The sequence below is a fragment of the Bos indicus x Bos taurus genome, chromosome 29, assembly GCF_003369695.1.
Source record: "Bos indicus x Bos taurus breed Angus x Brahman F1 hybrid chromosome 29, Bos_hybrid_MaternalHap_v2.0, whole genome shotgun sequence".
Taxonomy (NCBI): domain Eukaryota; kingdom Metazoa; phylum Chordata; class Mammalia; order Artiodactyla; family Bovidae; genus Bos; species Bos indicus x Bos taurus.
Genome location: NC_040104.1, coordinates 22749242 through 22770605, shown reverse-complemented (window position 1 = coordinate 22770605; position 21364 = coordinate 22749242). Strand labels below are relative to the sequence as shown.

The 21364-nt window shown below is 56.6% G+C and overlaps 1 protein-coding gene across 1 annotated transcript; it reads left to right on the top strand.

Annotated features, from left to right (window-relative positions):
* The first annotated feature begins 2294 nt into the window (after nucleotides 1-2294).
* ROBO3 (roundabout guidance receptor 3) lies at nucleotides 2295-21153 on the top strand. The gene is made up of 28 exons (XM_027532591.1): nucleotides 2295-2656; nucleotides 5634-5960; nucleotides 6255-6412; nucleotides 7109-7229; nucleotides 7328-7466; nucleotides 7773-7900; nucleotides 8283-8407; nucleotides 10421-10592; nucleotides 10894-11099; nucleotides 11670-11751; nucleotides 12051-12216; nucleotides 12415-12581; nucleotides 13456-13577; nucleotides 13757-13982; nucleotides 14204-14325; nucleotides 14555-14726; nucleotides 14834-15019; nucleotides 16880-16903; nucleotides 16995-17037; nucleotides 17245-17384; nucleotides 17929-18123; nucleotides 18289-18427; nucleotides 18600-18812; nucleotides 19205-19353; nucleotides 19473-19583; nucleotides 19764-19931; nucleotides 20403-20587; nucleotides 20908-21153. The coding sequence occupies exons 1-28, from the start codon at nucleotides 2497-2499 to the stop codon at nucleotides 20917-20919; spliced, it is 4158 nt and encodes a 1385-aa protein (XP_027388392.1). The 5' UTR covers nucleotides 2295-2496; the 3' UTR covers nucleotides 20920-21153.
* The last annotated feature ends 211 nt before the right edge of the window (nucleotides 21154-21364 follow it).

Genomic DNA, 21364 nt, shown 5'->3' with positions numbered 1-21364 from the left:
AGTACAAGGAAGAAAAGAGCAGAGAGAAACAAGAACAAAAGGGTATGGAGAAGAGGTGAGGTGTAGAAGAGGGCCGGGAGATTTGGCCCAGGAGAGTCTGGGAACGGAAGAGAGTGGCCCCACTTTGTCCAGCCTCCACACCTAGGATGCCAGGCATTAGGAGGCAGCCTTGCCCATGGGCTGATTCGCAGCCTCCGCTCAGGGAACCCTGAGCAAATAGCCCTGATCCCCACATAAAGGGCCAATTAACTGTGCTGTCTCTGGGAACAAATCCGCTAACAGGGTGACAAGCCCCCAGACGCTGGCAGGCCCTGTGTTTGCTGAGAGGCCGACCGGGAGCAAATCAGGGGATTAGGATGGGGCAGGAACCACATGGCGGGATGCAGATTCCTGTCTGCTGCAGCCAGGAGGCTGGATTCCTGTCCCGGCTCAGCCTCTGGTGTGATGGAACCCAGGTGACCCTGGTGGGTCCGCAGGAGGGGGAGCAGAGGGCTCCTGAAGCATCAGAGCAGAGCAAGTGGTCCGATTTCTCCTGAACAACCAGCAGACCGGCCCGGAGTGTGAAGTCTTCTCATGGGCAAATACAGGATCGAGCCTTCTGGGTTTCTCATTCCTGGAGGGGTCGATTTCCGACGGAAAAATCTACCCCTTACCACTTCTCTTATCTGAATGCAACTTCGCCCTGGAGCAAGGACCGGATCGTGCCTCTTAGGATCCGGTGCTTTAGAATGAATGTGTCACCAGCGCCTCTCCCACCTACCCCACCTCAAGGTCGGCTCGGATTTAAGTCATCTGGAGGGCCCCAAATTCCTAGTCCAACTAGGGGAGACAGGGTGCTGAAAGAATAGTTCCCAGGGTGCAGCCTCCCTCTGCTTCCCCCTTCTCTCCCCCATCCCGCACCTCCTCACCTCTTGCTTCTGGCCTTGCTACCTTGCAGGCAGAGCTGGGTGGGGAGGGAGGGAAGTGGCAGCAATAAGAAGACACCCAAACATTTGTTCATTTGCCCTGAGGATTGAGGGAGGTGTTTTGGGACAAGCCCTCACCCCTTGACTAAGTCTCTGGTTCCCTTGAGAGCTGCCTGCCTGAAATACTCAACTCTTGACTTACCTTAGTCCTTCCCTAACGATCTTGACCTGTTCCCCTGCCTCCTCCCACTTTGGAAGCAGCCACCCCAAAGCTTATTTCATCCTAGAGCCCTCTGACTGAACCGGAACTGCACCATCAGCAGGGCCTTAGCTCAGATATTAACTAATAGAATGCTTCTGGTCTCTCTTCCCCTGATATCCCAAGACCACCTACAGCCTAAGAAACTGTGTGTGTGTGTGTGTGTAGGTAGGTAGGTATGACTTGGAGGTCTTCAGGTATTAAGAACTCCAGGAAAGTTGGAAGCATGCTGGGAGTGGGCGGGTGTGGGGTGGGCAGGGATTGTTGTGACCTCCTTCCCACCAAGGAGGATCGTTATTAAGTTTGAACAGATTTCTGCGAGTTCTCCATCAACCCCTCTCTTCTCTTGCACTTGCCTTTACAAACACGATATTGCTCTTTGTCTTAGCCCCGGACACCCTAGTTCCCCGTCAGTCTCCTCCAAAAAGTAAAACAACTTAATAAATCAGAGCATAAAATAAGTCAGAATAGAGCAAACAGATGTGAGCTGCTCCTGGATTTCCCTGGGCTTTCGCTTCAGGTTTTATCCCTGTGGAGTATCCTCCAAGAACCACGAGATTAAGAGGTCTGGGGTAAGGATTCTGGGGTCAAGATGCAGCGTCTCATCTCCGGGTCTCTAGGCTACAAAGCAGCGACTGCTGGGCAAAGAGGTGGACGCATCGCGGAATTACTCTCCACCCAGCCCCAACTCCCGCCCCAAACCACCCAGCCGCCCGCACTCCCGCCGCAAAACCCAGGGACGTGGGAGGAAGTGGCAGCCAGTACTTGGAAAGCCAGAGGAGCGATCTGGGCTTTGCCTCAGTTTCCTAAGGGCTGGGAACAGAGATAAGGGTCTCCTCCTTTGAAGTCAGGCACAGGGGCAACTCCGACAGAGTCTCATCCCTCATCTTGGGTGCTTTGAGAAAGGAGAGAAACTCTCCTGCGGTGCCCAGAACCGACGCGGGACTCCTGGAGCCGGGCGCAGGCCGCGGGGCGGGGACTCCAACTCGCGCGCTAGGCGACTCTAGTCTCTGCCCCTGCTAGTGGCCGTCGGGGCGGGGGTGGGAGGGCGGAGAGAGGCGGATTAATCCCTTAATTACGCGGTGATCGGCGTGGCACCTGCTTTCTGCTGCTCGGCTCCCAGGGGACCCCGGCTCTGGGGGGTGGAGAGAGAAGGAAGGAGGAAGGGCGCGCGGAGGCACGCACGGTACCCAGGCGCGCCGGCAGGAGAGCGGCACCGTGGCTGGGGCAGCGTGTAGAGGCTGTGGAGGGGCTTACGGCTCCCGGCCCGCGGGTCTTAGACCCAGGGGCTGGGCCCCGAGCCCCCAGCCCCGGTCCCCATCTGGTCGCGCCATGCTGCGCTACCTGCTCAAAACGCTGCTACAGATGAACTTGTTCGCGGACTCCTTGGGCGGGGACATCTCCAACTCCAGCGACCTCCTCTTCGGCTTCAACTCCTCGGTGGCGGCGCTCAACCAAAGTCTGCTGCCACCCGGAGATCCTTCTCTCAACGGTAAGACCCTGCCCCACCGGGACTTCAGATCCAGGGATGGGGGTAAGGTGGGAGGGAGGCGCGGACGGGGTAGTCCAAAGCGCTCCTGACTTAAGGTCCGGGACCTAGCGGCGCCCTCCAGCGCTTCCCAGCGCCTCCCGGGTGCTGGGGACCAATGGGTAGTTTGGGACTTAACGCATCTTAGTGAGGACATCGTCGGGAGGTCGAGGGTTTGGGAGGAGATGGCTACTGAGCCCACCACTTCTCACCTCCCCAACCGACGCCCACGGCCACCCCAGGTGAGAAGAACCGGAGTATGAGAGGCCCGGACCCACTGCGCCGAGGGTAGAGGAGGGGGCGCAGTCACCCGAGGGCCTGGGCCAAGCCGGGCCACTCGTTGACCCACCCAGGGCGCAGGTTTCCCTTCGGGAGTCTAAGTTTTCCAAGAACTCACTTAGGACGAGGGTGATGACGCCAAAATGTTTAATGTGTTTGCTACAGAAGACGACAGCGGCGGCGACCATTTCAGGGAAACTTACAAGTTTGCCCCTCAGAGGTAGAACTCACTGCAGGCCCACCCCGGCAGAGCTGCGGCAGGCGGGCAGCGCCGGCGGGGAGGTCATTACCTCTAATTACGGTGATTAATAAATGACTGAGACAGCGCGCTATCCCGGAGCGCGGCGGGGCGGCGGCGAGAAGGGACCGCCGGGGGCTTGGGGAGAGAGAGCCCGATGGCGCCCCTGCCGGCCACATCGGAAACTCGCGCTTCCCTGAACACCTTTGCGGTTGATCCCTCTTTGGAGGTCACAGCCTCCATCCCTCTGCCTCTACCCACCCGAATCTATCAGCACTGTGCTGGGGACTGCAAGGTGGCCAGAAAGAAGACCCGGCCAATGAGTGTGTTTGTGAGCGGGGTGCTCCAGGTGCTGGGGGAGGAGCCCCAGAGCCCCATTAGCATGGCCATTAGCTATTCATTAGCTGCTGCGAAGCATCTCCTGAGACCGGGAATGGCAGGGAAGAAATTCCAGGGAAAGGGCGCCCACAGCTGTGTCTACAGGAATTAAGGGGAAAGAGCCGATGAGAAGGGCGTGGTATGTATGGAGGGAGCAGGGAGGAAGAAATTGGGGGATGATCTGGGATTCCCTAGTCTCTTGACCCTCCTAGGTTCCTAGGGGAGTTAAGCACAGAACCCTCCCCACAGACACTTTGGAAACCTCTCTGCTCCCCCAGCGCTCTTACAGAGTGTTGTCGCCACACATTGCCTCCTTTAAACTCGAAAATGTAAGGAGGTGCGTTGATGGTCACATTTTGCGACTGAGGAAACAAACTCAGAGAGGATGAATAATATCCCAATAGTCACAAAAGCAGTGTAAAGTTTGACAATATCCAATTCCCTGAGGTTATGTGAAGGGCGGAAAGGGAATATTGGAGCCTGGAAAAATCTGATTCAGGTGGAGACTGTAGAGATCAAGATAAGGTAAGGCGGGCCAGAGAGAAAGAGCCCTTAACTAATGGTAGATTAGCCATATTCTTGGTGCCTTCTCCCAAGTTCTTTACATACACCATGGTCTTATGACAATCCATCACAACTCCCACATACAGGTAAAGAAACTTCGACCCAGAGAAGTTCATAATTTGCCCTAGTTCTTACAGCTAGGAAGTACTGGCATCTGAGATTCCAACACTGGTCAGTTCTATAACATTTCTTGAGCATTAACCACTAAAGGGTTGCCCACCGAGGGTCTGGTCTGCCTGAATGGGAACTGGAATGGGACAGAGGAGAAGAGACGAGTGAGAAACAGAGATTTCCATCTAGGATGGAGGAAATCGAGAAAAATTTCTTCCTTCCCTAAGTGGGAGGGAAACTGATCTTGTCCCAAACTGGTTATACACTCTGCCCAGGATAGCACCAGGCTGGGGCAAACCATGCAGCTTTGTCTCAAGAACTTCTGAGAGCCGGGGCTGAAAATGAAACTCAGTACACCACTCAGTGGCTGGAAGCAAGAGGTCCCCGTGGGTGTTGGAACAGGGCCAGGGTGGGGATCGGCGGGCAGGCAGAGAACCGAAGTGTGGAGTGGTCCTTGGTTAGTTAAGGACACCAGGTTAGGCGAGGCGGCAGCGACGCCTACTGGCCACTACGGGGTACAAATCCATTTTTGACGAAGCTGGGGGGTGGGGTGTCTGAGCTCAACTGGCTCCTGGCTCCTGGGTCCCAAACTGAAGATGAAAAGTGAGCCGAAGTCTGTAGACCAAGTGCGGGTGAACGAATCTGAGTGAGCAAGAAAAGTTAGACGAATTCCTCTCTCAATGTAGCCTCTCTTGGCTACATCAACCTGTAGAATAATCTGTTGAAAACTATGCCTTCTTAGAAAAGAAGCGTTACTCACTCTTCCATCATCATTTGTGTTCAATTCTTGTGACTTAAAAAGACCAGGAAACGTGGTTATCAGGGGTGTCAGTGAAAAGGGCACTCTGCCCAGTTACAGAATCCAAGTTAAGGGCCGCTTCCAGCCCCAGGCCACAGCCCATCATTCGCTTCTTCCCTTTCCTAAGGGGATCCCCGGGCTGGGCCACAGTCTCTCCATTTCAGTGGACAACCAAGTGCCACCTTTTCACAGATCAGCGCGTATAACTATCGCGTATAACAGCGCGTGTAACTATCAGAGTGTATAACCAGCGCGGCTGGGGGACTGAAAACCAGTCGGCTAGAGTCGTGGTCTACTTGCCAAGCCATGGTCCAGTTACTCTGCACTTGAACTTGGCAGGAGAGGAGGCAGGAGTCTTCAGTCTTCCTAGGCGCTTGCGTGCTCTACTGATCATCTGTTCTCAGGCACCTCCTTTCCAGCCTAAGAACATGCGGGGCAGATGCCTAGGAGGAGAAACTCGACCTTACCCAGAGAGAGGAGGATGGGCGGGTCGGCTTCTTTTTCTCTCTGGAGGCTCGCGCTCTCCCCTGATCTCCGGTTCTGAATGCTCTGTGCCATCCACCCCACCTCAGGGTCAAGGATCGGGCCGGAGGACGCGATGCCACGCATCGTGGAGCAGCCGCCAGACCTGCTGGTCTCCCGAGGCGAGCCGGCCACGCTGCCCTGCCGCGCAGAGGGCCGGCCCCGGCCCAACATCGAGTGGTACAAGAATGGGGCGCGCGTGGCCACGGCGCGCGAAGACCCGCGCGCCCACCGCCTGCTGCTGCCCAGCGGCGCCCTCTTCTTCCCGCGCATCGTGCACGGGCGCCGCGCGCGGCCAGACGAGGGTGTCTACACTTGCGTGGCGCGTAACTACCTGGGGGCAGCGGCTAGTAGAAACGCCTCTTTAGAAGTGGCAGGTAGGAGTCTGCTGGTCGTTGCCAGAGCTTCGGAGGGGTGGGAGGGCAGCGGGTAATCCCATCCGAAGCCACTCCCAATCTCATCCCATCAGCAGCCTCCCTTAAACCTTCTCCTTGGCCAGAGGAGGAAGCGGGCCTGGCCTTATCGCAGCCGGAGAAGAGTTCTGGCCTGCGGTGGTGATCCGGCTCTTGCCCCAAACAATTTCCTGAGTCCTCACCCAGTTATGTCACCCCACACCCTATTTATTCCTCTGGTCATTCATTCTGGCTTGCTTTCTTTCTCCCTTTCTCCAGTCCTCCGCGATGATTTCCGGCAGTCTCCCGGGAACGTGGTGGTGGCAGTGGGGGAGCCAGCCGTAATGGAATGCATGCCCCCCCGCGGCCACCCAGAGCCTTCGGTGTCCTGGAAGAAGGATGGTGTTAGACTCAAGGAGGAGGAGGGGAGGATCACGGTGAGGGGTGAGACCAGGGCTGGGATCTCACTGGAAGCCAGGTCCTGACCAGGAACATCCCGAAGGTCAGGCCCCTAGGCTAGAGATCTGGGACAAGTGTCAAAGGAGGAAGGTCTGAATCTAAAGGTCTTGGAAGGGTGGGGGTGAAGGGGGATGTCCTGGAAGCAATAAGAGTTTTTAAATTGGGGCATTAGCTGACCAGAGGCTGAGAGTCAGCTACTGAATGGGAGATAAAGCAGCATGGGTAGGATGGAATTGGTGTAAGAAGGTGGGGGTATGATGGCCCATGGACTGGTGGGAGGTGCTCTGGGCTATAGGAGCAAAGATACACCTGAGCCCTACCTTGGGCAAATCACTTAAGGATTCCCTAGAGGGCTTCCCTGGTGGCTCAGATAGTAAAGAATCTGCCTGCAGGGCAGGAGACCTGGGTTCGATCCCTAAGTCAGGAGGATCCTGTGGAGATCCTCCAGTGGGTTGCATGGCAACGCACTCCAGTATTCTTGCCTGGAGAATCCTATGACAGAGGAACCTGGCGGGCTCCATGGGGTCACAAAGAATTGTACACAACGGAGTGACTACTACTACTATAAGTGGGTCAACTTCACTAGTCGTCTTCATTGGCTTGCTTTGAGGATCAAATAAACAAGTGTGCTTTCATGGCTATAAAGGACCGAAGTCTCCATGATTACTCTGCAGATCCGTGGAGGGAAGCTGATGATGTCACATACTTTCAAGAGCGATGCAGGGATGTATGTGTGCGTGGCCTCCAACATGGCAGGAGAACGGGAGAGTGGGGCAGCCAAACTTGTGGTCCTGGGTAGGCTTGTGCGGTCTGGGAGTTACGGGAGTGGGCAGCCCGGGAAATGAGTAGCTGTGCAGACCCACTGACTCTTCACTCCCCCTACCCCTCAACAGAGCGTCCCTCCTTCCTGCGTAGACCAGTCAATCAGGTGGTCCTGGCTGGTGCCCCCGTGGACTTTCCGTGTGAGGTGCAGGGGGATCCCCCTCCTCGTCTACGCTGGCGCAAGGAGGATGGGGAACTGCCCACAGGCAGGTGAGAAGCCCCCTCCTACTGCCTGTAAGGAGACCCAATCAGCTCGAGAACATACCCAGCCCTAGAAAACTGGAAAAAGAAAAAGAAGGTAGATGCCTCTCACTGGACCATGCAGTCTGTTCCCAGAGCCTGTGGCCCTGCCCCAACCAGTCCCCACCTCCATTCATGAGTCCATGAGTACCAGCTTCTGTCCCTGCAGAGGTCTACCTTGTCCTTACGTGCCCTGATTCTGGTGTCCGTCCTGGGGGATGCTAGATGGGGTCTGTAGTTGTGGCCAACCCAGCCTGGGGGTGGGGAGGGGAGCAGGTACGAGATCCAGAGCGACCACAGCCTTCAGATTGGGCGTGTGAGTGCTGAAGATGAGGGGACATACACCTGTGTGGCGGAGAACAGCGTGGGCCGTGCCGAAGCATCTGGCTCCCTCATTGTTCACGGTGAGGGCCCCCCTGGGCTGGCCTTGGCGGGCATGGGACGAGGGCAGATGGAGGATGGGTGGAGGTGGAGAAGGCGGAGAAAGGACAGAGCAGGAGATATGAGTGGGTCCCCTGAGACTCCAGTATTCTTGCCTGGAGAATCCCCGTGGCCTGAAGAGCCTGGCAGCCTACAGTCCATGGGGTCACAAAGATTTGGGCATGACTGAGCGACTAAGCACACATACCCTGAGACTTCTAGGAGGAGAGGAAGGAGGAGAAAGCTAAACAGGCTTGAGCAGGAGACAGATATCTGCTCCTCCCTAAGCCAAGCTCAGGCTTCTTTCTCCTGTTCCTCCCTTAGTGCCCCTGACTCCCTGTTCCTTTATCTCCCTCCCCTTCCCAGTCCCACCTCAGCTGGTGACCCAACCCCAGGACCAGATGGCAGCTCCTGGAGACAGCGTGGCTTTCCAGTGCGAGACCAAAGGCAACCCCCCGCCTGCCATCTTCTGGCAGAAGGAGGGAAGTCAAGTAGGTGGCCAGCTCCCAGGGCCTGTCCACAGCTCCTCCTCTGGGTCTCAGCCTCCCTCCTCTCACATTCTGCAAACTTCTCTCTGGGCTTCAGTCTTACCCTTCCTCCCAGAAACCCATGCAGGTTATTTGGGAGGATTAAATAAGATAATGAATATAAAAGGCCTGGAACAAAGGAGAATATAGTTAGGTGGCAGGGAACAGTCCTATATGGGAATTCTTTGGAGAATCTTTCTGTTTTGGACAAGGCTATCCAGAGGATGTGGGCTTTCTAGGTGGCACTTGTGGTAAAGAACCCGCCAGCCAATGCAGGAGATATAAGAGACTAGGGTTCAATACCTGGGTCAGGAAGATTCCCCTGGAGAAGGGAGTAGCTACCTACTCCAGTATACTTGCCTGGAGAATCCTCATGGACAGAGGAGCCTGGTGGGCTACAGTCCATGGGGTCGCAAAGAGTTGGACACGACTGAGTGACTTAGCACACACGCACGTGCTGAGGATGTAGCAGATCCAATTAGATCCTTCCTCCTCCCCACGCCTGGGCCTGGACTTGAACATCCTGCTCTGGAAAGCAAGTTCCATACCAAAGCTGCTCAGGGTAGAAAGTGACAGGCTCATCTACTTACAAAAGACTTCCACCAGGGGGAGCTCACAGCCACCCCTCTTTAACCTTCACAGGCAAATCTCAGAGTTCTGAGATGAGCCTGTGATGGTTCTACCCTGAGCAGCTTTGGTATGGAACTCAGCATAAAACAAAATTGAACCGGGGTCTCCCGCATTTCAGGCTGATTCTTTACCAGCCGAGCTACCAGGGAAGCCCATAAAACAAAATTTAAGTCTGATTAAACCCACCCCACTAGGAAACCAGGCCACCACCACCTCACTGCATATCCACACCCCCGATTTTTCAATATCTTTTCTAGCACTGCGAACTGCTACATTTTAATTATATTTTTAAGTGAATAAAAATGCTGATAATAGGAACTTCCCTGGTGGTCCAGTGGCTAAGACTCCGCACTCCTAATGCTGGGAGTGGGGGAGGGTGGGGGGGGGGGGGTGGGGGGGTGGGGGGGGTTGGGGGGGTCTGGGTTTGCTGTCCGGTCAGGTAACTAGATCTCATGCCTCCACTGGGTTCACATGCCCCAAGTAAAGATCCCACATGCCGCAACAAAGACCCAGTGCAACTAAGACCCGGCGCAGCCAGATACATAAATGTTTTTTAAATGCTGATGGTAGTAGAGGGTGGGAGTAGGTATCAGAGAGGGGCTCAGCGTGGTGTCATTTTCCCTGAAACCCAAACCTGCTTCCCTACCTTCTGTGTATCTAATGTAAAATGTTAGAACCAGAAAGAAGCAGAACATACTTAATATTTCTCACTCAATCTATTGAAAGAGTTTCATGCAATTACTTGATTTAATCCTTATGCTGCTACTGCTGCTGCTAAGTCGCGTCAGTCGTGTCCGACTCTGTGCGACCCCGTAGACGGCAGCCCACCAGGCTCCCCCGTCCCTGGGATTCTCCAGGCCAGAACACTGGAGTGGGTTGTCATTTCCTTCGCCAGTGCATTAAAGTGAAAAGTGGAAGTGAAGTCGCTCAGTCATGTCCAACTCTTCGCAACCCCATGGACCGCAGCCTACCAGGCTCCTCCGTCCATGGGATTTTCCAGCAAGAGTACTGGAGTGGGGTGCCATTGCCTTCTCTGTTAATCCTTATAACTACTCTCTAAGAGTCAAATTTGGGGAAATTGGGTCTCAGGAAGGTTGCTCAGGTTTCCCCAACTAGCTTGCTCAGATTTCCCCAACTAGTAGAGCTGGGATGTGTACCCCCAAATCATCTAATAAAACTCCGTTACTATTGTGAATAGGCTTAACTAGTTTCCCTCAGGTCACAAAACTGGCTAGGGACAGCGTTATGAACTAGAACCTTAGGAATTCTCTGGATCCTGGGGTTGCTGAGAATGCGGAGTTCTCCCTGGCAGCTGCCACTGGGCTCTGTTGCTTGCTCTGTCCCCAGGCTCTGCTATTCCCCAGTCAGTCACTTCAGCCCACGGGGCGCTTCTCAGTCTCTCCCAGAGGCCAGCTCAACATCACTGAAGTGCAGAGCAGGGATGCAGGCTACTACGTGTGCCAGGCTGTCAGTGTGGCTGGCAGTGTCCTGGCCAAGGCTCTGCTGGAGGTAAAAGGAGGTACGTGCCCATGGAGATAGGGCTGGAAGAAGGTAATAGCTGAAAGAAGTCTGTTTTTCTTGAATTCTATGTAATATGTCTGCACGGGGAGAGGCATGTTGCTGGCACATGTCCGTGAAGTTTGGGAACCAGGTACAGAAGCCACGAATGGATGGCTGATCCCAGGCAGAGAGAACACATGGTTATAGAAATCCCTCCGATATCCAGGGGAGGGGAAGTGAAGGGGTAGAGACGAGGACAAGGGGCTGGGTGCCTGAACCCAGGACCCTCCCCTGAGACGCCCAAGTTCTTCCTCTCTTAGCTTCCCTGGAAGGACTGCCTCCCATCATCCTCCAGGGACCAGCCAACCAGACGCTGCCACTGGGCTCCTCCGTGTGGCTGCCATGCAGAGTGAGCGGGAATCCCCAGCCTAGTGTCCAGTGGAAGAAGGATGGGCAGTGGCTGCAAGGGGATGACGTCCAACTCAGCGTAATGGCCAATGGTACCCTGTACATCGCCAGCGTGCAGGTTAGGCTCACTCCTGGAGCCCAAGTAACTGAGAACGGCCGCGTGGTCCATGTGCCCCACTCTAGTGCCTGCTGCGGCTTGAACTCCATCTCTGCCCCTCTGCTCTCAGACCACCTAGAGCAGGGGTCCCCGATCCCCAGGCCATGGACCGGTACTGGTCCGGGCCTTTTAGGAACCGGGCCCCACAGCAGGAGGTGAGCAGCAGGTGAGCGAGCAAAGCTTCGCCTGTATTTACAGCCAATCCTTATTGCTCACATAACCGCCTGCTCTCGGCCTCCTATCAGATCAGCGGTGGCTGGCATTAGATTCTCACAGGAGGGTGAACCCTACTGTGAACTGCATATGGGAGGGATCTAGGTGGCGTGCTCTTTATGAGACTCATCCCCAAACTACCCCCGCATTCACGGAAAAATTGTCTTCCATTTTGGCACTGGTCCCTGGTGCCAAAAGGGCTGGGGACCGCTGACTCAGAGTGGACAGCATCCTCCCCATCCTCCTATATGCCCACCTCCACCCTTCGCCCTGCCCTGCTCACTCCCAGTGTGCCAGTTCCTCCACCCTCTCCTGCAGGAGGGGCACATGGGATTCTACAGCTGTGTGGCCAAGAGCTCCACAGGGGAGGCCGCCTGGAGTGGCTGGCTTAGGAGGCGGGGTGAGTTTTTCCTTTGTTCTCTCATTTTTTGCCAGCACTCTTCTCCAAATTGGCCTCAAAGGTGGTCAGTACCTCCACCCCAACCCCCAGAACTGGTTTTATCTCCCAAAGGCCATGGCTCTGGCTGTCGGGGGGAGGAGGACAGAAGTGGTACCCGTGGGAGCAGATGTGAGCAGGGTCAGTTCACTCTGTCCCCGGCTCCGGTGTCACCATTCTCACAGCTCCTCTGGGGAGGAGGAAATGACACTGGGGCCATCTTTTCCCCATCGTTCTACTCAAAGATTATCTCCTCACTGCAGAAGACTGGGGAGCAACACCAGACCCCCCTGCAGAACCCAGTACCCCTCCGGGACCTCCCTCGCAGCCTGTGGTCACTGAGATCACCAAGAACAGCATTACTCTGACCTGGAAGCCCAACCCACAAGCTGGGGCCACAGCCACCTCATATGTGATAGAGGCCTTCAGGTACAGAGGAAGTTTCCAATGCAAACCTGGAAAGCTACCGGGAGGCTCCACTGTGTCTGAAAAGTCTTGGCTGTGGTGGGAAGAGGTTTACCAGTTCTGTCTCCTGAGCTGAGGCGTAGTTAGAGGGGGGTGACAGAGAATGGATGAGAAGGAATAGACAGCTTGGGCTGGCACAGCCCTGTCACCTCATTCTTGTAGCCATGCCTCTGGTAACACATGGCGGACAGTGGCGGATGGTGTGCAGCTGGAGACACACACGGTCAGCGGTCTGCAGCCCAGTACGATCTACCTATTTCTCGTGCGAGCTGTGGGAGCCTGGGGCCTCAGTGAGCCCAGCCCTGTCTCTGAGCCTGTCCGCACCCAGGGTGAGTAAAGCCTGGATCTCTGGATCACAGGCATGGCATGCAACACCACAGAGCACCCCCTGACTGCAAGTTATGGCACCTATCTGGTTCCAGTTTCTGTGCTGGTGGCCGGGCCTGGAATAGGGAGTCATGCTTCCCTTTCACTGAGGGAACAAGAAAAGAGGCGAGAGAGAGAAACAGAGAGAGAGATTGATTCAGTCATCTTGGTAGCTCCTCCCTTCTGAGCCTTTACTTATAGATAACAGGACTAGAAGGAAACTTGGAGGGACATCTTCACGTGAGAGATGAGGAACAAGGCCTTTAAAGGTGCACATGGGGAATCCCCAGGCGGTCCAGCGGTTAGGACTTCGTGCTTCCTTCCACTGCAGGGGGCACAGGTTCAACCCCTGTTCAGGGAACCAAGATTCTGCATGCCATGCATTTAGGCAAAGAAAAAAAAAACATATCAATCTGCAAAGAGCCAGCTCATTGGAAAAGACCCTGATGCTGGGAAAAACTGAAGGCAAAAGGAGAAGAGGGTGGCAGAGGATGAGATGGTTAGATAGCATCACCAACACAATGGACATGAATCTGAGCACTAACTCTGGGAGATAGTGAAGGACAGGGAAGCCTGGCCTGCTGCAGTCCGTGGGGTCGCAAAGAGTCGGACACAAGTTAGCAACTGAACAACGACAACAAATATATGCAGAAAGCAGGATACCCTGGCCCACCTCTGGAAGCTCTTCCCCTGACCAGCCATCTCCTGACCCTGGGATGGGCTCCAAAGTACTAAGTAGCGGTCTGTGGGGGAAGGGCAGGGATGGGACATACACATGCCCTCAGTCCTGATTCCCCATCCCAGAGGCCCTTGCTGAGTGGACTGTTTGGTCAGCAGACAGCAGCCCATCCAGGCCAGTGGAGGACCCATGGAAAGGCCAGCAGGGACTGGCCGAAGTGGCTGTGCGTCTGGAGGAGCCTGTAGTCCTTGGGCCTCGGACTCTGCAGGTGTCCTGGACCGTGAGTGTGGCCCAGGGATGAGCGCAAGGGCAGGCATGATGATGGGGGACATAGGGGAATGCATATGGGAGTGTGCAAGGTGCGTGCTGGGGAAGACTGCTGGGTGAAGGAGGGGCTGGGGCAGGAGGACTTGTTGGCTCCAGCCCCTCCTCTGGCATCCTCTGTCCTGTCTCCCACAGGTAGATGGCCCAATCCAGCTGGTGCAAGGTTTCCGGGTGTCTTGGAGGGTAGCAGGACCTGATGGGGGAAGCTGGTCGGTGCTGGACCTACCATACCCAAGCCAGCAAAGTACAGTGCTAAGGGGACTCCCCCCAGGGACCCAAGTCCAGATCAAGGTGCAAGCTCAAGGCCAGGAGGAGCTGGGGGCTGAAAGCCCCTTGGTGACCAGGAGCATTCCTGAGGAGGGTAAGGGAGTGGGGCACAGCGCTGATGGGTGGACAGGAGGGAAGAGAGAGAGGGGAGGAGGAAGGTTTGCCTCCAAGGGCAAGGTGTGGGGGATCAGGGGAGGAGACACGCCTCTCAGTTCTCTAAGAGGTTAGCACTGGGAGGATGAGCAAGGTTGGGGCTGGAGGGACAGCTTGCAATGACTGTCTGTGTCCTTCTCACCATGCTCCACCCTGGCCCAGCCCCCAGTGGTCCCCCCCAGGGAGTGGCCGTGGCCTTGGGGGGTGAAGGCAACAGCAGTATCACTGTGTCCTGGGAACCTCCGCTCCCCTCGCAGCAAAATGGGGTCATCGAGGAATACCAGGTGCAGGGGTTGAGAAGGGCCTGGGTGGGCAGGCTGGGCAGTGGAGGGAGAGGGTTAGGATCAGGGAGGAGGGAACCTAGGACTGGCTCTGGGACTGGAGACGAGGTCCGGGTAGAGGAGAGAGGTTTCAGAGTGCTCTCTCCGAGTGAATTACGACTGGCCGAGACGTCATTCCCACCATTCAGAGATCCACTTCTGACTCTCTAAGCCCGGGTCTCGGCCTCCCCAGATCTGGTGCCTGGGCAACGAGAGCCGCTTTCATCTCAACCGGTCCGCGGCGGGCTGGGCGCGCTCGGCGGTGCTGCGGGGCCTGCTGCCCGGTCTCCTCTACCGGACCCAGGTCGCGGCGGCCACCAGCGCGGGCGTGGGCGTGGCCAGCGCCCCGGTGTCGGTGCAGCTGCGTGAGTCCGGAGCGGGTGGGAGGGAGGAGCTGGGGTTTCGGGAGTGGGGCGGGGGGTGTCATGGGGTAGGGGTGCCTCTACTCCCCTCACCACTCTGACCCCCGCAGCGTCCCCGCCGGAACTGGAGCCTGGGCTCGAGGCGGGCCCGGGGCTGGCGGAGCGGCTGGCGAGGGTGCTGCGGGAGCCAGCCTTCCTCGCGGGCAGCGGCGCCGCCTGCGGGGCGCTGCTCCTCGGGCTCTGCGCCGCCCTCTACCGGCGCCGGAGGCAGCGCAAGGAGCTCAGTCACTACACCGGTGAGAACCCAGCCCGGGGATGCCCGGGCGGCTGGGAGACTCGATGGAGGGGTGGGCGGAGCCTTGAGATCTCGCTCCCCTAGAAGGGAGGCGCGGAGAATGGAAATCTCGAGAGTTCAGTCGCTCAGTCGTGTCCGACTCTTTGCGACCCCATGGACTGCAGCACGCCAGGCTTCCCCGTCCATCACCAACTCCCCAGAGCTTGCTCAAACTCATGTCCATCGAGGCGGTGATGCCATCCAATCATCTCATCCTCTAACCTCCCCTTCTCTTCCTGCCTTCAGTCTTTCCCCGCATCAGGGTCTTTTCAGATGAGTCAGTTCTTCGCATCAGGCGGCCAAAGTATTGGAGTTTCAGCTTCACCATCAATCCTTCCAATGAACATTCAGGACTGATTTCCTTTAGGATTGACTGGTTTGATCTCCTTGCATTTCAAGAGGCTCTCAAGAGTCTTCTCCAACACCACAGTTCAAAAGCATCAATTCTTCGGTGCTCAGCTTTCTTTGTAGTCCAACTCTCACATCTATACATGACTACTGGAAAAACCATAGTTTTGACTAGACGGACCTTTGTTGGTAAAGTCAAGTCTCTGCTTTTTCATATGCTGTCTAGGTTGGTCATAGCTTTTCTTTTTTTTCTTTCTTTTTTTTTTTTTTCATAGCTTTTCTTCCAAGGAGCGTCTTTTTAGTTCATGGCTGCAGTCACCATCTGCAGTGATTTTGGAGCCCAAGAAAATAAAGTCTGTTTCCACTGTTTCCCCATCTATTTGCCATGAAGTGGTGAGACCGGATGCCATGATCTTAGTTTTCTGAATGTTGAGCTTTAAGCCAACTTTTTCACTCTCCTCTTTCACTTTCATCAGGAGGCTCTTTAGCTCCTCTTCACTTTTCACCATAACAGTGGTATCATCTGCATATCTCAGGCTTATAGACTTTTCTCCCAGCAATCTTGATTCCAGCTTGTGCTTCAGGAGGGACTCAGCTGCTGGCGGGGGCGGGGTAGGGGGGTGGAGGTCATGGGAGGGGTCGCACTGGAGCTCAGCCCCTTGGACAGAGGCAGGGTGCCCACGGTGGAATCGCCAGCTGTCTGGAACAGCGCGGAGGGGGAAAAGGGCAAACTCCAGAGGGGGCGGAGTCTGCAAAGAGGGGTGAGATTTTGTCCTTCAGACTCCTGGTGTATGTGGAGGAACAGCTTTGCAGTCAGCCCCAGTAGAGAAGTGGGCTTCCCAGGTGACACCAGTATAAAGAACCTGCCTACCAATGCAGGAAATGTAAGAGACTCGAGTTCGATCCCAGAGTCGGGAAGATGCCTTGGAAGAGGACATGGCCACCCACTCCAGTATCTTTGCCTGGAGAATTCCATGGACAGAGGAGCCTGGCAGGCTACAGTCCATGAGGTCATAAAGAGTTAGACACGACTGACTGACTAATACTCTCAGTAGAGAAGGGGCAAGTCTGATGGAGGGAGGGAAACTCACTTCCTGGAGCCTGGGGGCTGGCAGAGGGAGTGTCGCCAGGATCCCAGGTGATAAATTATCAAGCGGGGTCTGGATGGAAGGGAGGGGGGCCCGCTGAAAGGAGGATACTCGAGTTCTCCTTCCTGGGATGGTGCCTGTCTGGAAAGATCTGAGGTCTCTTAGATAAAAGGTTCTGTCTTGGCTACACGCAGGAATCACTTGGGGAGCTTTAGAAAAATACTGATGCCTGAGTCAAAGCCTTAGGAATTCCGATGAACTTGGTCCAAGGTACCGCCCAAGTGGCGTAATTAGGACCAGAGCCAGGGAGTGGACAGGAATATGGATATTTCTGACTTTTCTTCCCATTTCCCCTCTTCTTTCTCCCACCGGTTCCTTTTCGGAAGCCTCCTTTGCCTACACACCTGCAGGTAAGACATCTGTCTCTGCCTCCGGGGTGGGGAGTAGGGTTCAAATCCCAGGAAGGGGCGCTTCTCACAGTCTCCCCCTCACCTTCCCCAGTGTCGTTCCCACATTCAGAGGGCCTGTCGGCGGCCAGTTCCAGGTAATTCTCTTAGCTCAGCTCCCAAGAATGATCCCCTCCCCCAAGAGACCAGTCCCTCTGTCCCTGCCTGCCTCCTGGTGCCAAGCTTCTCCCTCCTCCCACCCCTACACTCCCCATCTCAGTCCTCAGCGCCCATTGCCCCTGTCTCCCTCACTTCGCTGGCCTCTGCAGGCTCTCTGTCCCTAGTCTTCACCCGCTGTCCCTCAGGCCACCAATGGGCCTTGGCCCTGCTCCCTACCCGTGGCTGGCAGACTCGTGGCCTCACTCATCTCGGAGCCCCTCAGCCCAGGACCCCAGGGGAAGCTGCTGCCCGAGCAATCCTGACCCAGATGACAGATACTACAATGGTGAGGAGGTCTGCTTCCCCCCGGGGAGGGGGGCGCAGCAGCAGGAGGCCCCACACCCTCTCTCCTCTCCACTGCTGGGGTAAACTGAAGGGGACCAGGGCATCCCGTCTTGCTGAGGCTGCTCCATCCTTGGGAGGCTCTTGGGAGTTGAGGGAGACTCTCTTGTGCCTAACCTTTACCCCAGCTTGGGGTTGGGGAAGAAGATCACCAGCTTCCCTGGTGGCTCAGATGGTAAAGAATCTGCTTGCAATGCAGGAGACCCGGGTTCGATCCCTGGGTCGGGAAGATCCCCTGGAGAAGGGAATAGATACCCACTGCAGTGTTCTTGCCTAGAGAATTCCACGGACAGAGGAGCCTTTGGGCTACAGTCCATGGAGTCCCAAAGATTTGGACACAACTGAGCAACTAATACACACCCAAACTTTACCCCGGCTTGGGGTGGGGGGAAGAAGTGGGATCTCCTCTCGCCCTCCATTCTTCTGTCATCTATTTTCCTGTCTCTGCCCCACCTGCTCCCCTGGGGCTCCCACTCTCTCCCCCTCAGAAGCAGGGATCTCCCTTTACCTGGCTCAGACGGCCCGGGGCACAGCCGCCTCTGCTGAGGGTCCTGTCTACAGCACCATTGACCCGGCCGGAGAGGAGCTGCAGACCTTCCACGGGGGGTTCCCCCCACATCCCTCAGGAGATCCAGGCACCTGGAGCCCGTATGCTCCCCCAGAATGGAGCCAGGGGGACAGTGGTATGACTCCAGTTCCCAACACTCCCCGTTTGAGCCCTGAGCAGCACCTCCCCAAGAGCATCCTCCACGCTTCCCCTCTGGGACCTAGAGCAGCACTTCCTTCTGATGTGTCTCCCCTCTGCCTCTTTCCTGCCTGTGTCTTGTGCTCCCCCATCCTGTTCTCAGGAGCCAGGGGAGGCAAAGTGAAGCTTCTGGGAAAGCCTGTACAGATGCCCTCTCTCAACTGGCCAGAAGCCCTGCCTCCCCCACCGCCTTCCTGTGAACTGAGCTGCCTAGAGGGGCCTGAGGAGGAGCTGGAGGGCAGGTAAGGATGCTCGCTGCCTGCAGATGCATGTACACAAAGGACCAGCCCAGGGCCTCCTGCCGACGCAAGGAGGGAGAAGATGCTGGGAGAAGAAGGGAGGGGGCAACAGAAGGTCAAAGGGAGGGTATGAAGCTACTCAGTCATCCTTACCCTCCTGCCTCTTTGCCCCCAGCTCAGACCCAGAAGAGTGGTGCCCACCAATGCCTGAGAGGAGCCATGCAGCAGAGCCCAGCTCCGGTGGGGGTTGCTTGGTCCCTCCGTCCCGAGGAGAAACCCCCTCTCCCACACCTTCCTATGGGCAGCAGTCCACAGCCACTCTCACCCCTTCACCTCCTGACCCTCCCCAGCCCCCCACTGACCTTCCCCATCTCCACCAGATGCCCAGGTAGGGAGGTATATAGTACTTTGCATGTTATAGCCCTCTGTACATATCTACTCAGTGTGTGGATGGATGGATGAACACATGGATGGATGGGTGAATCTGGGGTCTGGAAGGTCTCATGACCGTATTGGGGTGGAAGTGTGACTTGAGGAGAAACGTGGAGACAAACGAAGCCTCTCACTCTCTCCAGACTTTCTCCATCACAGACACCCTGCAAGCTTCCTGGGGCCTTTTAGAGATGGCTTCCCTCATACTGCACTAGGGTGGGAGCTTTGTGGGAGACGTGCTGTGTCTTATTCATCTGAGTATTAGGCTGACTGATTAGCCCACTGCCTGCTCCAGAGTAGGCACTTAGTGTTTGCTGAGCAAACAAATGCAGTCTCGTGTCATTGCAGGAGGGTGACCATCGGGCCCAGCTCCCCTCTTAGTGTCTCCCAGCCCACCCTGAGTAGCCATGAAGGGAGGCCCGCCGGCCTGGGTGCTGGCCCCTCTGGCCCCCATCACAGCCCCAGCCCCGTCCCTGCTACAGCTGGCAGTGCCCCCGGTGAGTCTGTAGATCCCTCAGCTTGCCCCACACCTCCGCATCTTCCCAAAAGCTTGTTTCCCCTTCACCCTCAAGCCCCTTTCCTGACCCCCTCTCTTATCCATCTCCCAATGCTGCAGGGAGAGCCCGGCCGGTGCCTGGAGAGCTGACTCCTCCATTGCACGGGCCCCGTGCCCGAATCCGGAAGAAACCCAAGGCTTATCCCTACAGGCGGGAGCACAGTCCTGGAGGTGAGGGGGCCGTGAGCCTAGGAGATGGTGACAGGAGTGGGTTCAGGCTGGAGGAGGGAGCCAGTGAACCCAAACCTCGGGCTGTTCCTTCACAGCCTCCTAGTGCCAGGGAGTGGGAGTGGGAGAAAGACTGGGGTCAGGAGAAGCAGGGGACCCTGCTGACAGCGGGTCTCTCCCCAGATCTGCCCCCACCACCTCTGCCACCACCAGAGGAAGAGGCCAGCTGGGCCTTGGGGCTGAGAGCAGCAGGCAGCATGTCCTCCTTGGAACGGGAGCGGGAGCACAGTGGGGAGAGGAGACTGGTGCAGGCCACGCCCCTGGGGGCCCAGCGGCGCCCCCACCCAGATGGTAAGGAGGGCCATGGCTACAGAGAGGGTGGGCTTTGGGAGGGCAGCCTAGTGTACGGAGGGTGAAGGGTGTGCTCATTTTCAAGCCAGCTCACCCTTGGTCTCCAGCTGGGTTCACGCATCAACGCCAAAGACACTTGTCTCTCTAGCTTTCTCTGGGCAGAATTTCCTCCAGTTCCCAAATCATATCCTTCCCCAGGACTGGAGCCCAGGTCCAGAGTGGGGGCTGGGCGCTCTGTCCCTCCTTTCCCAAGGCCCTCTCTTCGTGGGGGGCTCCCTGCAGGCTTCTGAGCACGTGTTATATCAGGGCTATGGGCTGGGCCAGCTGCTGCTGCTTCTCAGTCCCCAGGATGGTCTGCCCTCCACTCTTCTTCCAGAGCTGGGGTGGCGGTCAGGGCGGCGTGAGGCGGGGGGAAGCAGCCCTGTTAGGCCCCCTGCCTGAGTCCAGCTGCCCTTCTATCTCCTGCTGCAGAAGAAGCCTGGCTCCCCTACAGCCGACCGAGCTTCCTGTCCCGGGGCCAGGGCACGAGCACCTGTTCCACAGCCGGCAGCAACTCCTCCAGAGGCTCCGGCAGCTCTCGGGGATCCCGGGGCCCAGGACGGAGTCGGAGCCGGAGCCGGAGTCAGAGCCAAAGGCCCGGACAGAAGCGTGGAGAGGTGGGGGCTGGGGCTGGCCAAAAAATGAGTGGAGGGCTAGGGAGGCTGGGCCAAGGAATGATTACAAATAGGAAGGTATCGAGGGCTTGGGGTGGGCTGGGGGAGTGTCAAAAGGAAGGGACCCTGTGAGTAAGGAGGAAGGGAGGAGCCCAGAGCAGAGGTGACAAAGGATGGACACAGATGACCTAACAGAGGGGCCTGGGCTCCATAGGGGAGCAGGATCAGGAGAGGAGCTGATGAGGGAAGAGGCACATCCCCAAAGGGGCCTGTTGGTCCTGGGCCAGGGCCTTGCAAGCCAGCCTCTCTCTGTCTCTCTCTAGGAACCAAGATGACCTTTGACAATAAGCTAGAAGTTCCATGGGGAAGGGCTTGTCCCTAGGCCAGGAATCTGAACGTGAGCCCCTCCCCCTGGTGAATGAGGGCTGAGCAGAGAGGAGCGAGGAGGGGTCTCCTCCTTCTCACGATGATGCCTGGGGCTCCCTGAGGAATTGGCTTAGAAGCCAGAGAGCCAGATCTTTCCTGGCCATCTGAGACCCTTTCATAAAAAAAACACAATAAAAAGAACAGATCAGAACCCTGAGCCCTGTTTGTGTGGTTTTGTGCAGGACGTAGGGAGGAAGGGGGCTGCGAGCGGGTGTGTATCCTTTGAAATCCTTCAGCTGAAAGCACTAGGTGAGGGCAGGGCTAAGATGCCACCTGTCCTACCTCCAGAAGGAGCTGAACCACTGTCTCCCCAGTTACCACCAGAGGGACTTTCCACATAAGCAACCTCGAGAA

What these genes read in the sequence shown, in the direction of transcription:
- ROBO3 (XM_027532591.1), top strand. Translation starts at nt 2,497, where the DNA reads ATGCTGCGCTACCTGCTCAAAACGCTGCTACAGATGAACTTGTTCGCG. An exon ending in TGGCTCCCTCATTGTTCACG is followed by an intron (nt 7,901 to 8,282) that starts GTGAGGGCCCCC and finishes TCCCCTTCCCAG; the next exon opens with TCCCACCTCAGCTGGTGACC. An exon ending in CAGGAGCATTCCTGAGGAGG is followed by an intron (nt 13,983 to 14,203) that starts GTAAGGGAGTGG and finishes ACCCTGGCCCAG; the next exon opens with CCCCCAGTGGTCCCCCCCAG.